Genomic DNA, 20,898 nt, shown 5'->3' with positions numbered 1-20,898 from the left:
AAAATAAACTAACCTACTAAGGCATTTTCTCTGGCAATTTGGGTTTATGACATTTAGGATAGGGCTGGATTTCAGGCATACTACCGAGGTTGACGACTACATGCTCGAAAATTTATGTTATTTTTTTCTTGCTACTATTTCATGACTATATGTTTGCAGCGTTCTTTTTGTTTTGTTTTGTTTTTTGGTACTGGGAATCAAACTCGAGTCCTTGCACTTGCGAGGCAGGCGGCGGAACCCCTGAGCTAAATCCCCAGCCCTGAACCCCTGAGCTAAATCCCCAGCAGCGTTCATTTTTAAAACTTATTTTTAAACTTTTGAACTCTCCCCGACCCCATATCCAATACGTAGGGCCATTTTGGTGGTAGGATTTTTGGAACTGGCTGCAGCTGTATAATACCTTTCTATTCAAAGAGAAAAAGAATGAAATCAATAACTTTGAGAAAAATGAGAGTAAAATGTTTATTACATCTAAAAGCAATATTCCAAAATGACATTTGCCTACTTTTATATTTGTTTGCTGATTTGGGCAAAATTCAGTGCTTTGTAAATTAATGACCTTTTCTCCTCTTTTTGTATTTTAAGAGAAAGAAAATGGCTTGGACCAGAGTAAAGTGTATTAACTTTATGTTGTCTTGTTTTTGTATATTGCTGATTTTAATATTCTTTTTTTTTTCCAGAAGGAACAGTTTCCTTATTTCTTATAGACCTGTAATCTGTGAAACTTAATATGTAATAACTTGAAATCTCAACTTCAGTAAGTGGCCTGTATTGAATAGTAGTAGGTCATTAGAATATTAGTCCTTTATATAACTAAAAATCAGTTTAAACAAAAATAAAAACACCCACATACACCAAACACTCCTTAATGGAAGTAATAATAGCTTTGGTCGTCCTGGAGTAGAATGTTATTGCCAGCATGACAGTGGAGCTGCAGTAATCCAACTCCAGTTCCTGATTAATGAGGTTAGTGAATTGTTTCACTCTTTCTTAGTTTGATCTGAAATCAGGCTATAATTTCTTGCTTATATCGATGTTTAAATATTTGAACAAAAATAACTTCTTGTGGATCAAAGACAATAGTAATCTAAGGCATCATCATGGGTAGTTGCATCATGTATTTTTTCAAAGAAGTGTTGTGAATAAAGTGGTGTAAGGTAAATATTTTTGGTACCAGCCAATGTATTTAAATTTTATTTCAGAGTTTGAAAGTCATGTAACATACAGAAATCTATATGAAATATTCTAAAAATACTGAGCTTATAAATAAAAGAATTATTTTAATGAATTACTTTCTTATATTCACATGCTCTTTCCCTTGCTTTCTCTTTTTTCTTTCCAGTCTTGGTGCTGGGGGTCAAACCTAGGGCCTTGTGCATTTTGAATGCTAGGCAAGCACTGCATCATAAAGCTATATCCCCATCCAGCCCTAGAGAACTGCTTTGAAATGAAAATAGAAGTCCAACTTAATTTTTGAAGTGATTATTGTCTCAAGTTTTGTCAGTTATTAGTTGAAGTAATTGATGATGCCTTTCTTTTTGGTAAGAGTATAAAGTATAAAAAGAGCTAGAGAAAACACCTTTTTATTAGCACAGGAAACACTGTGGTTGCAGATTTTTAAGAAGTATGAGCACCTCTGAGAATAGATCTTTACTGTAAGTGGTGACAGACAAGGAAAGCTGATCAGAGGAATAGGAAGGAAATTACAGTACTCTAGAAAAGGCTCTGAAATCCTTAGATAAGAGAGAGGATAGTTTATGAACATTCTTTTTGCTCCTAAATCCTTAGGATCCATGGAATAAATTCTTACATATGAGAGTAAATAAATTACTGAATACCTCTGGCTTTTGATAAATATTCATAGCAGAATTTATGAAAGGCATCATGAGAGTAAAATGCTACAGATGATAATATAAAAATTATCTAAATGATTTGTGACTGTATAGGTTTTTCATGGTCTGAGTATAGGTAAGCAGATGCTTTGTAGTAAAAAAGGAGAGCGTATGGACATTATGTATTTCAGCTTTCCAGTTGTCATGCTGTAGCAATAGGAGCTGCACAGTAGAATGGCTGTCATACGATTTTGAATATGGAAAGGAGTGGGAGAGATCGTTTCGTGTAAATCTTATCTTGACAGCTGTTTTAATCTTCCTGGAGAGATGAAAAACTCTTATTTTAAAAGGGGAATATTTTAGGGTTTCTCATAATAACATAAAGAATTGGGATTGTAAATCTTTTTTGAAATGAATATAAATTCTTTAAATTATGTCTCTTGTCTTACTCATCTTTAGTATTAATAAAGGGCATCTGACTCCTTTGAGGAAGAACATTTAGATGTTTTAATAAATTAGTCTTTAGCCTAGAGAGTTTTAATCTTATTCACACATTACTCACCTCAGAAGTTTTTTAAGAAGTCCACTCAACTAGGTCTTTGTTCAGTAGATTCCAGTTTTTTTTGTCTGGGATGAGACTGAACAAGTAGAAGATTTTCACATGCTGCCAAGTATTTGCTTCCTCATAAATAATAGTGCTTAATTGAATCAGATGTTTTAACTCTGCTTTAACCACTTGGATACTGAAGTTACAGTGTGCTGACTGAATGTTGACCTTGTTTTCCATACCACTCTAGTAGTAAATTATGATTAGATAAAGTGCTTTCAAAAGGATTTGCCTTCAGCCAAATGAATAAGATTTCTTTGTATCATATTTTGATCTATTAATCAAGGGAGTATTTACAGTACTGCCAGATCTATAGTCTGATCTCAAATTTTAAATAGCTAGATCTTAACCATACTACCTCTCTGGATCCTAGTATACTTTTGACTTATAAAATACTAAAGTATACTTTAAATTATTGAAGAAGTTAAAACAAATTTACATAGATATACATATAATACACTCAACACCTGCTGTTTAGAAATTGAGTAAGGTAAATGTTTTTTAGAATTAAATCTATTGGCAGAAAGCTTTCAAATTTGAAATTTTTTGGTAGTTATTCATAGCATTAATATATGTACAATGGTATGTATAAAATACACTTTATTTTTAAGGGAGCTCTTGTGAGTGCCTTGGCTGATGACACCTTACACTTATGGAATTTACGTCAAAAGAGGCCTGCCATACTACATTCACTTAAATTTTGCAGAGAAAGGTAAGAATTCTGTCAACCTATATAGAATATTTGCTTTTTTATATTGATTAATTTTCTTTAAACTTTATGTGCAATATAAAAAATTTTAAAACTTCAAAGAATATACAGTAAAAGCAAGATTCCTTCCTTTCCAGACCCAACTTTTTTTCCAGAGGCAGCCACATATATTTCTTTTATGTCCTTCTAGAAATAAATATAGCCTGTGTATAAGAGCAAAAATTTCTGCATAGCTATTTTTTTGCGCAAAAGTGAAGCCACTACATAGTCTTTTTGTAACCCTTTTTCACAGTGTATCTAATAGATCATCTAATATCAGTACATTCAAATCTTGTGTAGTTATGTTTTATAACCATATACTATTTTGTTGTATAGAAGTACTATAATTTATTTTGTCTTCATTAGTGGACATTTATTTCATTTCTAATTCATTTTGTTTTACTGTGGGGTTATGTTGAATTTATGTCTGCATGTACAAGAATATCTACAAGATTGTAAAAGTGGAACACAAATCTCTTAGTACAACTTGTGAACTTCGGTCATTGATTAAAAGGCCTTTTGCACTTTTTCACATCTTTTAAAAGTATTGTTTTCCATGTTATTATTGAGGTATGATAAAAAATAAAAGGAATGTTCATTGGCAATTTCAAATTATGTATGTATTACATTTATGTAGGCAGTATTGAAGGCATAATCTATTTTTCACACAAGCATTAGGCCATGTTTCTGGTTTAAGAAGTGTAAGTTAGTTTGTCAGAATGTAAGTTAGTCAGGTCAGTCGGTCGGTCTGGGTTTCTATCCCCATGGTCATCCAAATAATTAAGCTAAAGAGGCCACTGGAAATATAGCAGTTTGGACTGTTCCGGCCAGTGCCAGGGAGTATCTACGTGAGGGGTGAAATGTGGAGGATGGAGGGGTGTTAGAGACTAGACCTGGCAGTCAGTGAACATTTGCTTTTGGTCCGTATCTTGTGTGGGAAGATAAATCATCTAAGTGACTTCAGTTGAATCATGTTTCTATTTCTAGGAGTAGTGCAGAAGTGAAGTGTAAGTTATTAGGAGAGAATAGTGGAATAGGGGAAGAAAAATAAGCAAAAATTCAAGGTTCAGTTGTTTTCCACCTGCTGGGAATCAGGCTAGCCTCTCAACTCTGGGCAGAGTTTCTTAATTTGTTTGCCAGTGGGATCTCAGGGGAAGCTCTAGATCAGATTCAAATGTCAAAGAGTGTATGGAGATGGGAATGGGCATCTTGGTCCTAGTATGCACCTCTTTGTCATACCACCTGCTGAAAGTGAAACTGGAGATCTAATATAGGAGTTGTTAAACTGGTGTGATTTTGCACCCTTAGAGGGCATTTGGCAATGTCTGGAGACATTTTTCATTGTCTCAGTGTAGGGGGGAGTAGCACTATTGGCAGCTAGTGGGCAAAGGCCAGGAATTTTGCTACATATGATACAATGAACTGAATAGTGCCCACAGCAAAGAATTACCTGGTTCAAAATATGAATAGCATCAAAGTTAAGAAGCCCTGGACTTTAGCACATCAAAATGATGTTATTTGGTCAGTGAAGTAATACAGAAGTTCTCTTTAACACCATCTCAATGGAGAAATTCTGCCAGGAGCTAGAATTCTGGCAAAAGAATTATCTTTGGTACCTTGTTTGCCAGTGACCTGTCCTGATTTCTTACTGGGCACAGGAAGGTGGTAGTATGGGTTCTAAGTTCACAAATACACTCACTGTAGGTTATCATGGTAAATCTTAATAGGGAAAGGATCAAACCTCAAGGATTCTTAAGAATCAGGAGTTGACAATGATCAGAAATGGAGCACATCTCCTCAGTAATACCTATAAATGTGATCTTCTAGAAATTCTGGAAAACATGCATAGGGGATAGAAATCCAGTCTATATGGTGCATGTCGACAAATTTGGCAAACAAAAGGTGCCTTTGTACAAAGTGCAGAAAAGTTACTCTTTGTAGAGTGTGAAACCTCAGTTGTCCACCACTCCTCTCCTTGGTTGGGTGCTCTTATGCAAAGAACAACCTGCCAAGTTGTATGCAGTGGTCCTAAAAGTTACAAATGAAATGAGCTGATAGATTCCCAGTTTTGAGTTCTGTAATATGTTCATCTAGCTGACCAGCAGAAGCTAATTGGTTCCGTTTAAAATTCAATTCCCTCTTGACTTTCATTAGGGCAATAGTAAATAAGGAGCTGTAGCAGGAGTAACTGGCTCTTGAGTAACTCCTCTGGGTGAAATTCTCTAGGATGGCTCCAAACTTATTTGGCAGCTGATGAACTTAAAATGGCAAGAAATAGGCCCTGGTCCCACATGGATAAACCTTTTTGTACAGTATTTTCTGAAGACTGAATATTTCTTCAAATGTCTGAAATGATAGAGGTTGCATTTGGAGGAGTCCAGGTTTCCATAGCACTTCGCTCTCAGTGGGGTGGGGTAGGTGGAATAAAGGCTTTTCCCCAACTTTGGGAACCGGCCCATAGCAGCAATACTTGTTCTACAGTTCAACTCTGAGGCATTTATTACTTTCTGAGGCATTTATTATATTCCTGTAAATATGCAGGAATATACCCTGCATATTCCCTGGTAGAAACCTTCTGCCAGAGCAGCTTTCTCTGGCAGGAGCAGAGGAGAGTCTTGTCATTCTTTGCTTATTCTTCCATGGTTCATTTTTTGGAATCCACATCTCTTTTCTTTGTACAGTGTTTATGTTCTGTATCAGGTCAGGGAGTAATCTGGCTATGTTGTGTTAACAAATATTCTCAGAATTTCAGTGATTTAATATGATTTATTTTTGCTTATTCTGTCCTTTGTGGGCTTGCTGTTAACACTGTTCCTTTTCACTGTTATATTTCTTCTGGCTTCCGACCTGAGGAACCAGCAGCCTTTAAAATATTGCCAGTCACTATAGCAGAGGAAAGAAGAGAATGTGCTGAAGCCCATATTGACTCTTAAAATTTCTGCTTGGAAATATCACACATCTCTTCCACTCTTACTCTAAGGAGCAGAGCATACTATGTGGCCATCTCTAATTTCAGTCACATATCCAGGAAGAGAGAAGACTTGAATATTTGTGAATTGTCACAGTGACTACCTCCATGCTGCTTACTTTAATTGCTGACAGAATACAGTAAGCAATAACCTAGTTAGTTTACCCTTATTTCAGAGTAGATTTAGACTAACTTAAATTACTGTGTTTCACTATTATACCATTTGCATTTTTACTTCTAAAACTAGGAAAAGAAGGAAAAAATGAAAAGTTTACAAAGCTACTTCATAAAATTCTAAACAACTGTTAAACTTAAGTATTTTACACATTTTCCTATTTTATAAGTAGATTTATTAGATTTATTGTGGTAGAGATTTCTGTAATAGAAATTATGTGTAGTAATTTATATTTTTTTCATAATGTGAAACTATTCTGGTTTTATTTTTTTAAATTGTGGTGAAATACACAAAATTAACATCTCAATTTTAAATACACAGTTCAGTAGTGTTAAGTACATTCATTTATTGTGCAAGTCCAAATTTTGGTTATATTTTGGTATGATGTATTTTTATAACTCTTAAGAAAAAATATATGAGTTAGAGTCTCTAATTTAACTTGGTTTAAGTTTGAACTTGAGTAAATTACTTCACTGTTTTGTGTGATGGTTTTCTGTTTTGTAGAAATTTTTCCTCTGAGTCATAACCTTTGCCATTTCATTTCTCTTGCATATCTAAATGTTACCTCTCCCATTTTCTCTGTGTATTATTATGGAATGATGATTATATGCAGTTCAATGCTGGCTGCTGAGTACATATTTTACAGCATGTGGGATCTTGGTCAAGGCTAGACAAGTTTAGTTTCTCATATGCCTAAAAAATAAAGACATTGGTTCATAGTAAAATATCTATTTAATCTTACATAAGATGATTTTGATTTGAGGGATAATACAGCCTTACCAGTATCCTTCTTCATCAGCAGCTAACTAATTGTCCTTGCTTAGTTGTCAACTGATTATATCACAGACTGGGTGGGTTAAACAACAGAAATTTATTTCATCATAGTTTTAGAGATACTGGGTTGGATTTCTCTGAGGCTTCTAGGCCAGCTTGTAGATGGATAGCCATCTTCTTTTTGTTTTAAGTGGTCTTCCCTTTGTCTGTGTTATGCTGTAATTTCCTCTTTTATGAGAATACCTGATGTTGGAGTAGGGCTTACCTGTATGGCTTCATTTTACCATAATCACCTCATTTACGGCGCCATCTGGAAACAGTAACATTCTCAATTTTAGATATTAGGACCTTAACATATGAATTTGTGTGTGTGCACAATTTAGGTGTGTGTGTGCGTGTGTGTGTGTGTGTGTGTACAATTTAGCTGTAAAAGAGAAATGGGCTAAAATCAACTAGGAAGATAGAAAAATTTTCAAGAATCTGCAAATGGAAAAAAAAGTAAATGTGTTCTGAAAGTTGAGGAAAAAATAAGACTTTAAATTTTCTCCTTAACAATTATGTACTTGTGCTGATTGGCAGGCTTAGGTCCTATTAAGGCTTCATCTATAATGCAATTTTTTCCACAGGAACTGATTTGCCAGTAGTAGTAGCTATAGTATTAAAATGCTCAGTGGCCTGAAAGGGATTAGTAGCAGCAGAATGTCTTGGTGAGAAACTTGGAGGTATAGCCTTTACTGCCCCATCTTCTACTGTGATTTGAATTATATTCCCTCCCAAAATACATTTACCTTATTTGGAAATAAGATCTTTGCAGATTTAATCAAGTTAATATGAGGTTATTGGGGTAGGCACTAATCTGACTGGTATCCTTAGAAGAGATGAAGAGATGCAGATACACATAGAGGAAAAGACCATGTGACATTGGAGATAAAAGATTTGAGTATTGCATCTATAAGACAAGGAATGCCCAGGATAGCTGGCAGTGCCAGAAGCTCGGAAAGAGGCAGATAACAGATTTCCCTCTAGTGCCTTCAAAGAGAACATGGCTGTGTAACACCTTGATTTCTAACATCCAGCTTCCAGAACTGTGAGAGAATAAATTTCTTTTGTTTTAAGCCATGCTGTTTGTGGTACTGCATTATGGCAGCCTTAGGAAACTAATATATTTTCTTTGTTTTTCTTGCTTGATATTGCTGAACCTCATTATTATATGTTAGTAGGTTTATATGTGTAAAGGAGAAGTACTTTGTCTTTGGTAGAAACTGACTATTTGGTAAGTAAAATTCTGGCTGGTAGTTGCATTATCAAAATATGTTCCATATGGCTCCTACTTTGTTTTTTCCTTTTAAAATACATTTAATTAAGAAGTCATGGGTTGATAAGCAGCTACAACTGTCTGCTAGTTTTTTTTTTTTAATCACCATGACATAATGGGATCAGTATTTTTAACCATGTTAAATTTTTGCACAAGGTTTTTGAAATAACAGTATAAAGCATTTTAGGACTGAGGACTAAGTTGTATATATAGATTTTCCCACTAAGTACCTAATTTTATTGTCTAATAGTTATTCCTCTTGATCATGTAAGTTTTTATTGCCTGTGAAACCATTTCACATGAATATTATTTATTCTCAGGGTTCAAGAAAAAAAAAATCCCTATTGGAATTTTATAGAATGGACTTTTTTCCCCTTTCTGTTAAATACCTAAATAGCTAAATTTTGATATTAAAATCATATATTTCTCTAGTGACTTTTAAAAATTCTGTTTCTGATTTAGATTTTATGTGGCTGTTCCATTTGATGGTAAATGCATCTTTAAGTTTAAGGACTAAAATAAGAATATATATATTCTAAAATAAAGAAAAATTATTATTTTTTGCCCCTTTTCTTCCTATTTCACATTATCTATTATACTGTTTAGTCCTTATTTACACTTTTAGTTTCCCACACTAGAGGAACGATTCGATATTTACATGTGTGTCCTATTTATTTCACTTAAGAGTATTGCCTCAAGGGCTGGGAATTTAGCTCAGTAGTTCTGCTGCTTGCCCCACAAGATCAAGGACTCGAGTTCAGTCCCCAGTACCAAAAAAAAAAAAAAGAATATTGCCTCATTGTGCAGAATATCACCTCAATGTGCATCCATTTAGCTATAAATGTCTCTAATTTCTCATTTTTTATGGCTGAGTAGTACTCCATTTTTGTGGGAGGGGTAGGGGAAAGGAAAGAAGGCAATGGAATTAATACGAAAAAATGGAAACAAAGTCTTTGTAAATAGGGAGGGATGGAGGGGTTGAAGGGAGGGCAGAGGAATAGGGAAAAAATAAGAACTGAGAGATTATGTAAAAGTGCAAATTTCTAATGATGAATGTCATTATACTGTATACCTAAAATGTACCAATAAAATTCATTAAAAAATATTATATGAAACGTATTAATAGTAAAAATTTCGTTATAATTTAAATTTGTCAGTGGAACATTCAATGTCTAAAGTCCTCTTAAAAAAAAAAGTATCTGGCAAATTAATCCATTCAGATACCAACATGGCAGTGGGAGACTTGGTACTTAATAAGGTACTGCAGGAACTGGCTGCTGCCCCAGTGTAAGACTTTTTTTTTTTTTTTTTTTTAGTTTCACAAATAATGTAGAAACAACAACAAAAACATTATCACATTATGTTGTTATTTGACTATAATATTACCTAAGTATAGTGTTTTGCACATGTATAAAGTTTATAATTTGCCCAGTATGTACATGAACAATTTAAAACTAAGATAGCTTATAGAAGAGATTTTGGCCAAGTACAGGTACTTAGAAAGATTTTGAATTAATTCACTGCACGTATTAAGAAATTTAATCACAATATTGGAACAAATTAAAGTCCTAGAATTACAGTGTCTGTGGTAATTGTCAAAATACATTTCTTTGAAAGCAGCTTAATGAAAAGTATACAAGCATCAGAAAAGAGTGATTTGATGGAGTGAAATTAAGGACTAGAACACAGGAGTAGAGGGGAATTTACTCTGAGCCTAATTCTAATCCCCAAAGAGAATTGATTATTGATATGGAATGAGTCATCTTGGAAATTCTGCATATAAGAAATTCAGACAAAGAGAAGGGGAGAGATATTCAGAGAGATTTTGTCTATTGTACAAGATCCTTACAAAGTCTAAAAAAATTATATAGGCGATGTGTAACCAAAGGTGAATATTAGAGCAATTTAGTTCTACTAATGAACAGAATAAGACCTATAAAAATTAATAAAAACAAAAGAATAAGTAACTGAAGCCACTTTCAGTGGAAATCAGTATGGAGATTTCTCAAAAAACTAAAACTAGAATTTCCATTTGACTTAGCTATTCCCTTTCCAGGTGTCTTCTTGAAAGAGTTAAAGCTGTTATGTTACAGTGATACATGTATACCCATGTTTATAGCAGGTCAATTTTATAATAGCTAAATCTTGGAGGGAGCCTGTATGTCCATCAGCAAATGAATGGATAAGGAAAATGTGGTATTTACACATTGTGGAGTACTACTCTGCCATAAAGAAAGATACACTATGAGTCATTTTTTAGGAAAATGGATGCACCTTGAGACTCTAATTTTAAGTGAAATAAATCAGACACAAGCTTCAGTATCCATGATTTCTCTTTTATGAGAAACCCAAATTATAGATAAAGAGCAAAATAAAAGATAATAAGTAGGGCGTTAGATCTTTCTCAAATGAGCAGGGGATCAAGAGATGGACGGAGGGGCCGGGGGTTCCACAGCCTGCCTCACAAGTGCAGGGTCCTGAGGTCAATCCCTGGTACCAAAACAAAAAAGAGATGGAGGGAGGGGTAAGGTGTGGAGGAGAGGAAAAGGGGATGGAAAAAAGAATTAACGTTGTTATGTACATGTACATGTACCAACTCCACACAAAGAATGTACGTATTATGTACTGTAGACATGTACAAGTAAAAATAAAGAACAATTTCATTTGTAGATTTAGGGCAAGGAAGCTAAGGAGATTAATGTTAGATAGTGTTTGGACTTACATGATTCTTCTGACTGTATTAGTGCATTATTTGCCCAGGCAAATTTATGAAGCTGAAGCTTCACATTTGGAAATGAAAAGTTGGCTAGATTGTGTGAATTTCTTGTACTATATCCTGTTAGAGGGTTTTAAGTATTACACTTAATTTTTTTTTTGTATTCATATATTTCATGGCTCCACAGTTTCAGTTTTATATGTATTTCTGTGGTAGGTAGAATAAGGTGGGTCCCAAGGTATGTGTCTCTGTAAACACATATCACACTCATTCAGGTGAAGGAATTATGCTAATGTAACTACCCTAATCAGTTGACCTTAAAATAGGGAGATTATCTTCAGCAGGCCTGATTGCTTTAAAAAAATACTGGATTTTTCCTGGTAAAAGATTCAGAGTGTGAGAAAGATTCAATGAAAAGGAGATTTTTCCCTTGTTTTTGTTTTTTTTTTTGTTACCTGGGATCAAACTCAGGAACTTTGTGCATGTGCAGCAGGCAGCAGAACCACTGAGCTAAATCCCTGGCCCTTCCGTTGTTACTCTTGAAGAGGGAGGGTTCACAAGTTCTAGAAATGTGCTCTTGGATAGACAGGAGAGCGATGCAGACTCATTCTTACTACAAATTAAAGAAGTTGAACTTTACTAGCAACCTGAATGAGATTGTTTTTCAGCATTCCAGAAAGAGATGCAGGAATGCAGCTTGACTGAGACATGGTTCAGCCTTTTAAGTTCAGAGCAGAGAGCCCTCCTGGGTCAGGATGTCTGAGCAACAGAAACTGGAATAATAAATGGGTTTTGTTTTGTGATACTAAGCTTGTGGTAATTATACAACAATAAAAAGCAAATGCGGATTTTAGCCTCTGGAAGTGGGATACCACTGTAATAAATGCAGTCATATGTTGCTTATTGACAGGGATGTGTTCCAAGAAATATGTTGCTATGGCTTGTGTCTAGATGTCCCCTCAAAACCTCATGTCATAAGTGGGGGGTTTTTCAGTGGTGGCTGAATCTTGAGTGTGTGATGCTGGGATTAAGGGTATGTGATTACTAAATCAGTCCACTGATTGGTTTGGCACTGCCCTAAACCTGGTAGCCTAGATAGAATATAAAAAGGAGCAGAAAGAAGCTATAAGGTCTCTTGTTGGTACCCTTGTTGCCTTGCTACCATCTGCCCACCATGAAATGTTTCTCCTCTGCGATGCCTGTCTGCAGTGCCACTCTCCCTTGAAGCCAGCCAATTATGGACTGAAACCTCTACAAACTGAGCTAAATAAACCTTTCCTCCCTTAACCTGTGGGTGTTGGGTATTTTGTCTCAGGACCGAGAAAAGTAACTCAGACATATGTCCTTAGGTAATTTCTTCTTGTGTGAACATCATAAAATGTACTTACAGAAACAAAGATGGCTATAATGTCACTAGAGGAGATAATCTTACGGGACCACAGTTATATGTATACTTGTTGACATAAACATTACAAGAACATTGTTATGTGGCAAGTGAATGTACCTAAAAGTGTGGGAAGTTGCTTTGGAACTGGGCAGTGGCTTAGTAGAAGCTGGAAAGTTTTTGAAGAGCATGATAGAAAGCCTAAGTTGTTTGTAGGACTCTATACCTGGAGACTGTTGCCATTAAGAGTTCAGAAGGGAATGAGGAATTTCATTGGAAAATGGAAAATGGTTCCTTGTTATGCAGTGGCAGAAAGCTGATTCTCTTGCACAATAGATAGGTAATTAACTTGGATTTTTAGCTGAGGAGATTTCCTAAGACAGTGGTGGTTAACCGTTTAGAGACTACTACCCAAAATGCCACCCCAAACCGACTTATCACAAAGTGCCAACACTACAATTCAACCTGAATTGTATACTGAAGTTTTAGTTTAGAAAAAACAACTCATACATTAGCATCTTTTGTCTTAAAAGAAAAACACAATAACAGCGTTCAGTGATACAAGGAGTTTTTTATTGAAAGGTAAAAGTTTGTATTGGGGGTGCTTTTGTGTGCTGTTATCTGATGCTCAGATGCTGGGTGACTTGGTTCATGTGCCAACAGAGGGCTTTGCATGCCTACTTGCCATAGGTTCAAAACCACTGTCCTAGGAAAACACTGAAGATGCAACCTGATGTTTTCCTTGCTACTTTATTCACTGTCAGGTAAATAAATTAGTAAAATTAAAAAAGTTAGTAAAAAAATTAATTCAAGACGAGAGAGAAAATTAAAAGAATAATTACTAAAGGAATCAGGATTTGACGATTTGTGGAATTTTCACTCTGCTGCAGCTGAATGAAAATTATATAGATTTTCACTCAAGAGAGGTTGCTGTGAGCTAAATGTTGTGCTGCACACATGTTGGAGACTGAGGGATCTCCAGAAGAAGGCCAGCCTGGACAGTATAGACACTTCTTAGAAAAAAAGAAAAGGGGGGAACTGTATTAGGTTACTTTGAAACTGTGGCATAGAGAGGAATATAAGGGTGTGGCTCTACAACTGTAGTACAACTTTACTACAAATCTTGTAAAGATAAGTAGGTCATATTTGATCACACAGTGCCCCACATCTCTGCTCAACTAGATGAGAGAGCCTCATCCTCCCATAGGCATTGAAGCAATAACTAATATAGAGAAGGAATTCTATCCAAAATATTTGTGAGTGTGACTTTTGTCTAATGTTAAAACCCAGTGAAATGTATTTAAGACATACAGGAAGTTGTGGAAGTGGAAACATTGTCAGTTTGGACTGAAAGGAACAGAGGGAGTACCAAGTGAAAGGAGGGTATATACAGAAACAGGTTAGTAACACTAATCAGGTATGAATAAGTGCTACCTTTTATGAAAAAAGGTTCTTATTATCTTCCGATTAGACTCCAAATTCCATACATTTTGTTCATTATTTTATTTCCAGCAGTGATTCTGTTACTGGGTTCTGAAGTTCTGGGAACTCTTCTAAACATTCTAGGTTTTTGGTCCTGAACAAAGAATTGGACAGAAGCACAAAAGGTAGCGAGGTTTTACATTTATTAAAGGTAAGGAAATAGACATTCCCTATAGAGCATTTGTGGACCAATTAAAAGTAAGAAAAGAAGCACACTCTGCAGGGTGAGAGCAGACCACTGTGAGAGAGCACACAGGGACCAGGAGCTTAATGGTGACCATCTTTTATATCTCCCACTCCTCAGGCTGACATAGGTTTAGGCTGACTTATCAGAAAACCTGCTTGAGTTCTCAGGAGCTGAATTGAAGATAGCACTTTGTGATTGGTTCCAGGTACAGGGGTTGGGGCCTCTCTTCTGAATCTCTGTGATTGACAGGTCACACCTACTTGCCCAGCAAGCTGGCCACGCCCTAACCTCCTGCCTCAGTTCTAAGGCCTAATGCAGTGAATGCTAAAGGAAAAAGAAGTTCATTGATTGGCAGATACTTCTTTGCCTTTGTAGAAACAAAGAGGAAGGAGATTCCTCTCTAGAAGGAAGCCAGGGCTCGGCATACTTTGTTGGATGCCTAAGAGAATGGTTTGAAAAGGGAGAGTCTTCAAAAAGAAAACAAAACCAATAAAAACAAAGAAAAAGAATACTTGCTTCAGGCTCATTCTGTGTGTAATCATTATTCTTTCTGTTAGATCCAAAATTAGCCCCTTGGAAGATTTTGGTCCCACAGCAAAACTACCTACCTTCCTTCCTTCCTTCCTTCCGTCCTTCCTTCCTTCCTTCCTTCCTTCCTTCCTTCCTTCCGAATGGTGTTAGGTGATGTAGCTAGTATATTTTTCATAGTTCTCATTTTTAATGATATTCCTTCTACGATTTTACTTTTAAGTACAATGTTTACTGCTTACTTAAGCTTTTGCTTTAAGATACAATTATCTTTTTTTAAGAATTGGTTAGATTTTAGTTGAGTACCTTTTCAACATCTGTTTAGATGATCATACCATTTTTTAACCTTTCTTTTTCTTATTGATTTAATCAGTGACATTATTAGATTCCTTAATAATAAGCATTCTTGTGTACTTATGGAAAATTTTGAATAAGGTTAGCAATTCTTTGATTATATTGTTAAATGTAATTGCTAATTGTATTTTTAAGGATATTTCTGTTCATAAATGAGATTAGAATACATTTTTTCCCCTGTAGATGTCTATTTTGTTATCAGTGCCTACTTCTTTCATATACTGAATAGAATAACTTTTCTGTCTCCAGTCTGTCTCCCTTCATTACTCCCTTTCTCCCTCTTCTTTCCATGTTATTGTAGGACAGAGATTCATGGATGAATTACTTGTTTTGTGATTTTCTTCAACATATACTTAAGCATTGTCTTAGTTACTTTTCTCTCGCTAAGACAAAATTACTCAACCCTCAAAGTTAAAGGAGGAAAGGTTTATTTAGCTCACAGTTTGTAAAGGTTTTAGTCCATAATTGGCTGGCTCCAAGGCAGGGTGGCACATGGCGGACGGGCAACAGTTCATGGCAGCAGAACACAACAAAGGCAGCAAGGGAACCTTAACAGGGTCTTTCTGTCCCTTGTATGTTATTCAAACTACCGGGATTAGGAGGGTGCCAAACCAGTCAATGTACTGGTTTAGTAATCACACACCCTTAATACCAGCATCACACACTTGAGATTCAACCACCTCTGAAAAAGCCACCTATGACTGCATGAGGCTTTGGGGGACATCTGGACCCAAACTAAGCATTTTAGAACTAGAAGTTTTTGTCTGTACAGTTTTTTTTTTCCATTAAGTTTATTGGTACATTTTAGGTATAAAATACAGTTACATTTCATCATTGGGATCTTGTACCTTTACATGACGTATCTTGGTTCTTATTTTTTCCACGTTACCCTGCCCTAGCTTCACCCCCTCCACCCTTGCCTATTTGCAAAGACTTTATTTCCATTTTTTTCCGTTTCTCATATTTTTTCTTTTCCCTTCTTTCCTTTCCCCTACATCTCCCACTTCCCCTACACCTTTAGACCTTTTCTTCCTATTACACAGTAACAATTATACATTTTTAAAAAATTACAATATCAAGATTTAGAGGACATTACCACAGATTTTACAGAATTTAAAAGGATATGGAAAGCATATTACAAAAATCTTTTTTGAAATAAATTTGACAGCTTCTATGAAGTACCTTGGAAGACAAATTAATGAAACTGACTCTGGAAGATATTTAAAATTTGAATAGCACCTATTAAAGAAAATATATTCCTAGCTTGAAAACCTACCCATATGACAATAATAGGCTCATATACATTTTAACTGATAAGTTGTATCAAACATTTAAAGCAGAAAAAAGAAGAAACACATCTCCCCTCATTTTAGGAAATCAACATTGTGCTAATACCAAAACTGGATAAAGATAATAGAAGAAAAAAGTATGAACATAAATAAAAATTTGTTTAACAAACTATTAGAAGTGAGATCTGGCAGTATGTAGTAAGTGGTTTTAGTATAGGTATGGCAGTGTTGGTTCAGCATTGGAAGATCCACCCCCAAAAGTCATCATTTTAACAGAGGAAAGGAAGAAGCCATACGATCCTATCAGTAGTTGCAGAAAAAGTATTGGACTAAATTCTACAGCTGTTCATGGTCAAAGCTATCAGGAGTCTAGAAGTAGAACAGAACCTTCTCAACAGATAAGACATGTACTCAATGCTTCCAGCAAAAATGCGTTATATGAATGGAAAAGATACAATGCTTTCTCTCTAAGGTAGGGAACAAGGGCAGATATGGCTACTCTTCATCTGTCCATTAAACTTTGAAGCATAGTCCCATACCAAAATAGTCTGGCAATAAAAAGAAACAAATAGCATAGGATTGACAAAGTAGAAGTAAAATCTTTATATGTAGATGAAATGGTCATCTACAGAGAAAATACTAAGAAATCTCTAGGAGCCCCTAGAACTTCTAGATGAATTTAGCAGGATTAGAAAACACAAGATAGAAGGGCCGGGGATTTAGCTTAGTGGTTCTGCTACCTGCCTTGCAAGCGCAAGGACCCAAGTTCGATCCCTGGTACCAAAAAAAAAAAAAAAAAGAAAGAAAACAAAAGTTACATATAAATATTCAGATCTCTATATATGTGCTATAAATGAAGAATTGGATATTGAAATTTAAAAGTTATGTAGGAGTACAAAAGACCTGGAAAAGTAAAAAGAAAAAAAGAAACAGTATTGGAAGACATTTATTACGTAATTTTAAGACTTCCTCTAAAGCTACAGTAATCAAGGCAATGTTGGTGTAAGGAAAGACATAAAGATCCATGGAATAAAACAGAATCTAGAAATAGAACCACACATATATGATCCACTGATTTTTGAAAGATTAATTACATTAACATTTTGTAGAACAAAAACTCAACTCGAGCAGAGGAAAAGATAATGTTTTCAACAAATGGTACTAGAACACCTGGTATCTGTATGTAAAAAATTAATCTCAACCCTTTATTTCCATACATAAAGATAACTTGAAAGGATTATTAACCTAAATATGAAAGACTATAACTATAAAACTTTAAGAAGAAATTAGAAGGGAAAATGTTCATGAATTTAGGGTAGACAAGAATTTCCTAGGATACAAAAAACATGATGTATAAAAGAAAAAAATTGATAAATGAGATTCCATCAAAATTTAGAACTTTAAAAGACATCGTTAAGAAAATGAAAAGTAGTCCTTAACCAGAGCATATTTATAATACATATAACCTATGACCAGAATATGCAAAGAACTCTTACAGCTCATTAATAGGCAACCCAATTAAAAAGAAGACACAAGATGATAAATAGCTAGTACAGGCAAAGAAAGGTGTGCAACACTAGAATCAGGAAAATACTAATCAGTACAATAACAAGATCGAATTATACACTCATTAGTGAGATTAAGTTAAAGGTTTTAAAAGAACAAATGTCAGCTTAGGTGTGAACGAGTTAGAACTTTCTAACACTGCTAATGTGAATGTAAAATGATAAAACCATTTTGGGAAACAGTATAGAAATTTCTTATATTACCGTTAAGAACCAATAGTTCGGTTCTTAAGTTTTTACTTAAGAGAAATGAAAACATGTGTTCACAATAGATTTGTACGTACAGGTTGACTGTCCCTTATCTGAAATTCTTGGGACCAGAAGTGTTTCAGATTTTGGGTTGAAATCCATGCGATCTGCAAAGAGGATAGCTACTCTTGCTTTTTTTCGGGTTCCTGTCACATGGAGTATTGTTTTCCACCCTTTAACTTTCAGACTATGAGTTTCTTTTTAAATTTTGTGTTTCTTGTATGAAGCATATTGTTGGATCTTGCTTCTTGACCCATTCTGCTAGTCTGTTTCTTTTGATTGGTGAATTGAGACCATTAACATTGATTATTATAACTGATTCCTATTGACTTGTCTTTGTCATGACTTTTTCTTTTTGTTGGATTCTCCCCCTTTGTGTTTAATTTCTTGTCATGCCCGATGGATTCATTCTGCTGGGCTTCCTGGGGTTGTGATCCTCATTTTTTCCTAGGATATCGTCTAAAATGTTTTGGAGTGCTGGTTTAGTATTCATGAAGTTCCTAAGATACTCTTTGTCATGAAAGTATCTTATTTCTCCATCAATTTTGAAAGATAGTTTTGCAGGGTACATCAATCTGGGTTGGAGGCTGTTTTCCTTTAGGGCTTGAAATATGTTACTCCAAGCTCTTCTTGCCTTGAGGGTTTGTGTTGAGAAGTCTGCTGTGATCCTGATGGGCTTTCCTTTGTATGTGATTTGTTTCTTTTCTCTAACTGCTTGTAGAATTTTGTTCTTCTGTTGGGTTTCTGGAATCTTAATTATTATATGCCTATGTGTAGATTTTTTTCTGATCAAGGCTATTTGGAGTCCTATATGCCTCCCTTATCTGTATGTCAAGTTCTTTCCCCCTAGATGGGAAGTTTTCTGCCCTTACTTCTGTGAACAGTTTTTTATGTCACCTGCACTCTCTCCCTTTTCTTCATTGATTCCTGTCAATGTGATGTTATTCTTCTTTGCATCGTCTAGCAGCTGCTGGATTGATTTTTCATGGTCCCTTACTATTTTTAAGTAGTTTTTCTTTTCCTGGTCACTAATTGCAATCCTATCTTCTATATCTGAAATTCTGTCCTCGCATTGCCTCATTCTGGTGGGTAAACTTTCAGTGGGCTTTTTAATCTCCTGGAAATCTGTTTGCATGTGTTTTATGGATTCCATTTGTTTCCTATGTTGGGATTCCATCATGTTCTTTAGGTCTATTTTTTTTTTTAATCTGTTTCCTCTTTAGATTTATGAATCATGTCTTGTACTGTGGGCACAATCTCTGCTGTTATCTAAGAAATTATTTCTGCTTTCATTTTTTCCAGATCCTCTTTTGTTGCCAGTTCAGGGAGTCCAAGTAGTTGAGTATCATCAGATTGTTCCATCTCACTTCCCTTTGGGGTTGCCTTAGGTGATCTGGAAGTCTGGTTTTGAGGCTTATTTATGTGTCTTCTCATTTCAGCAGATGCAGCCTGCTGTGCTTTTGTTGGGGCAAGTTTTTGCTCCCCCAGTGGTCTTCAATGCTCAGCAAGCCACCCAGCAGCCTTTACTCTGCTGCTCACCAGTAGACTAATTCCTGGGTTCAGAGTAGTGGCTTTCTGGATCCCTGAGCTGACCTGTTGTCTGGGAGGGATTCTGGTTGGGACCTGTGCACACTTGGGGTGATATCTAAGTGTGCCACTGGCTAGGGCCCCTATCTAGTTGTTGTCTGGAAGTGTCTTTGGCTGGGGGCTGTGCACCCCAGTTCCTGTTGTCTGAGCAAGCTTCTGGTTAGGGTCTCGGGCACTTACTGATGGTATTGGGGTAAGCCTGTGGCTGTTGCTTGTGTGCCTATGCAGCTCTTTTCCAGTTGGGCCCTTGGTTTGGGCTGGTGTTCCCCAACCTCTAGTATCGGGACAGAGCCCTGGTTGGGATCTGCTTGCAGCCATGCGGCTCTGGTCTGCACAACTGCTCCCCCAACCAAGGTGGTCTGGTGTGCCTTTATTGCAGAGATTTTCTTCACTTCTCCGGTGAGCTTTAATTTTCATCAAGGGGCCTTAGTGAGGCCCTCTTTCTGTTGTTCACTTCTACTCTGTCTCCTCAAGCTCAGAACAATGCCCTTTATGACCCGTGCAACTCTGCACTGTGGATCGAGGTAATGGCTTGGCACAGCTGGGTTGGGGGAGGGGGTGCTGGCACTTGGCTCACCTCCTTGGCGTTCTGGGGCGGTGGTAAGGCTACCTGAGAAGCTCACCTCCTCGGCCCTCTGGGGCCTATACAGTTTTTAAATATATTTATTTTCATCAAGTTATTGGTCTTTTATGTTTTCTCCTTTCTTGAATAAATATTTTGATTTAGAATGTCAAAAAATTCATTAAGAGATTTTTTTGTCCCAAATGCCTGAATACTTATATTAATTTTTATACTCATTTCTTTCCACATTTTATTTTATCTTATTTCTATTAATGATTTTCAGAAGTTGGTTTGTCTTTTTAATAAATAGGTCATGGCTTAGTTTTACTGTTTTATTGATATCTGTTAATATGTTTATCTCTTCTATTTTGCTTTTTACTTCATGCATTAAAATTAAAATTCACTTATTTGAGTTGAAAATAAACTCTTTTGCGCAATGGAAGGAAAATGATGAATCAGTAGTAGAATTTAAGAACAGAAGGTAGAAATTTCTTCTGAAAGAATTGCAGGGGATGTTTGGTGGAGAAAACAGATCAGTAGAGGGAGAAATAATGATCAAAGGCATAACCAAAGAAA

The 20,898-nt window shown here is 35.7% G+C and overlaps 1 protein-coding gene across 3 annotated transcripts in view; it reads left to right on the top strand.

The window, feature by feature from the left end:
- Nucleotides 1-20,898, top strand: part of Stxbp5 (syntaxin binding protein 5) — a 180,299-nt gene that overhangs the window by 28,158 nt on the left and 131,243 nt on the right. For all 3 annotated transcript variants that reach the window (XM_021238005.2, XM_004856906.4, XM_004856907.4), the window contains exons 3-4: nt 885-966; nt 3,051-3,151. In XM_021238005.2, the coding sequence (XP_021093664.1) occupies nt 885-966; nt 3,051-3,151 (183 nt within the window). The remainder of the gene's footprint in view (nt 1-884; nt 967-3,050; nt 3,152-20,898) is intronic.

This window comes from Heterocephalus glaber, unplaced genomic scaffold (assembly GCF_053883595.1).
Source record: "Heterocephalus glaber isolate CG9 unplaced genomic scaffold, H.glaber_assembly_v1.0 deba00001593, whole genome shotgun sequence".
In the NCBI taxonomy this organism is placed as follows: Eukaryota; Metazoa; Chordata; class Mammalia; order Rodentia; family Bathyergidae; genus Heterocephalus; species Heterocephalus glaber.
This window is presented reverse-complemented; position numbering and strand designations above follow the sequence as displayed.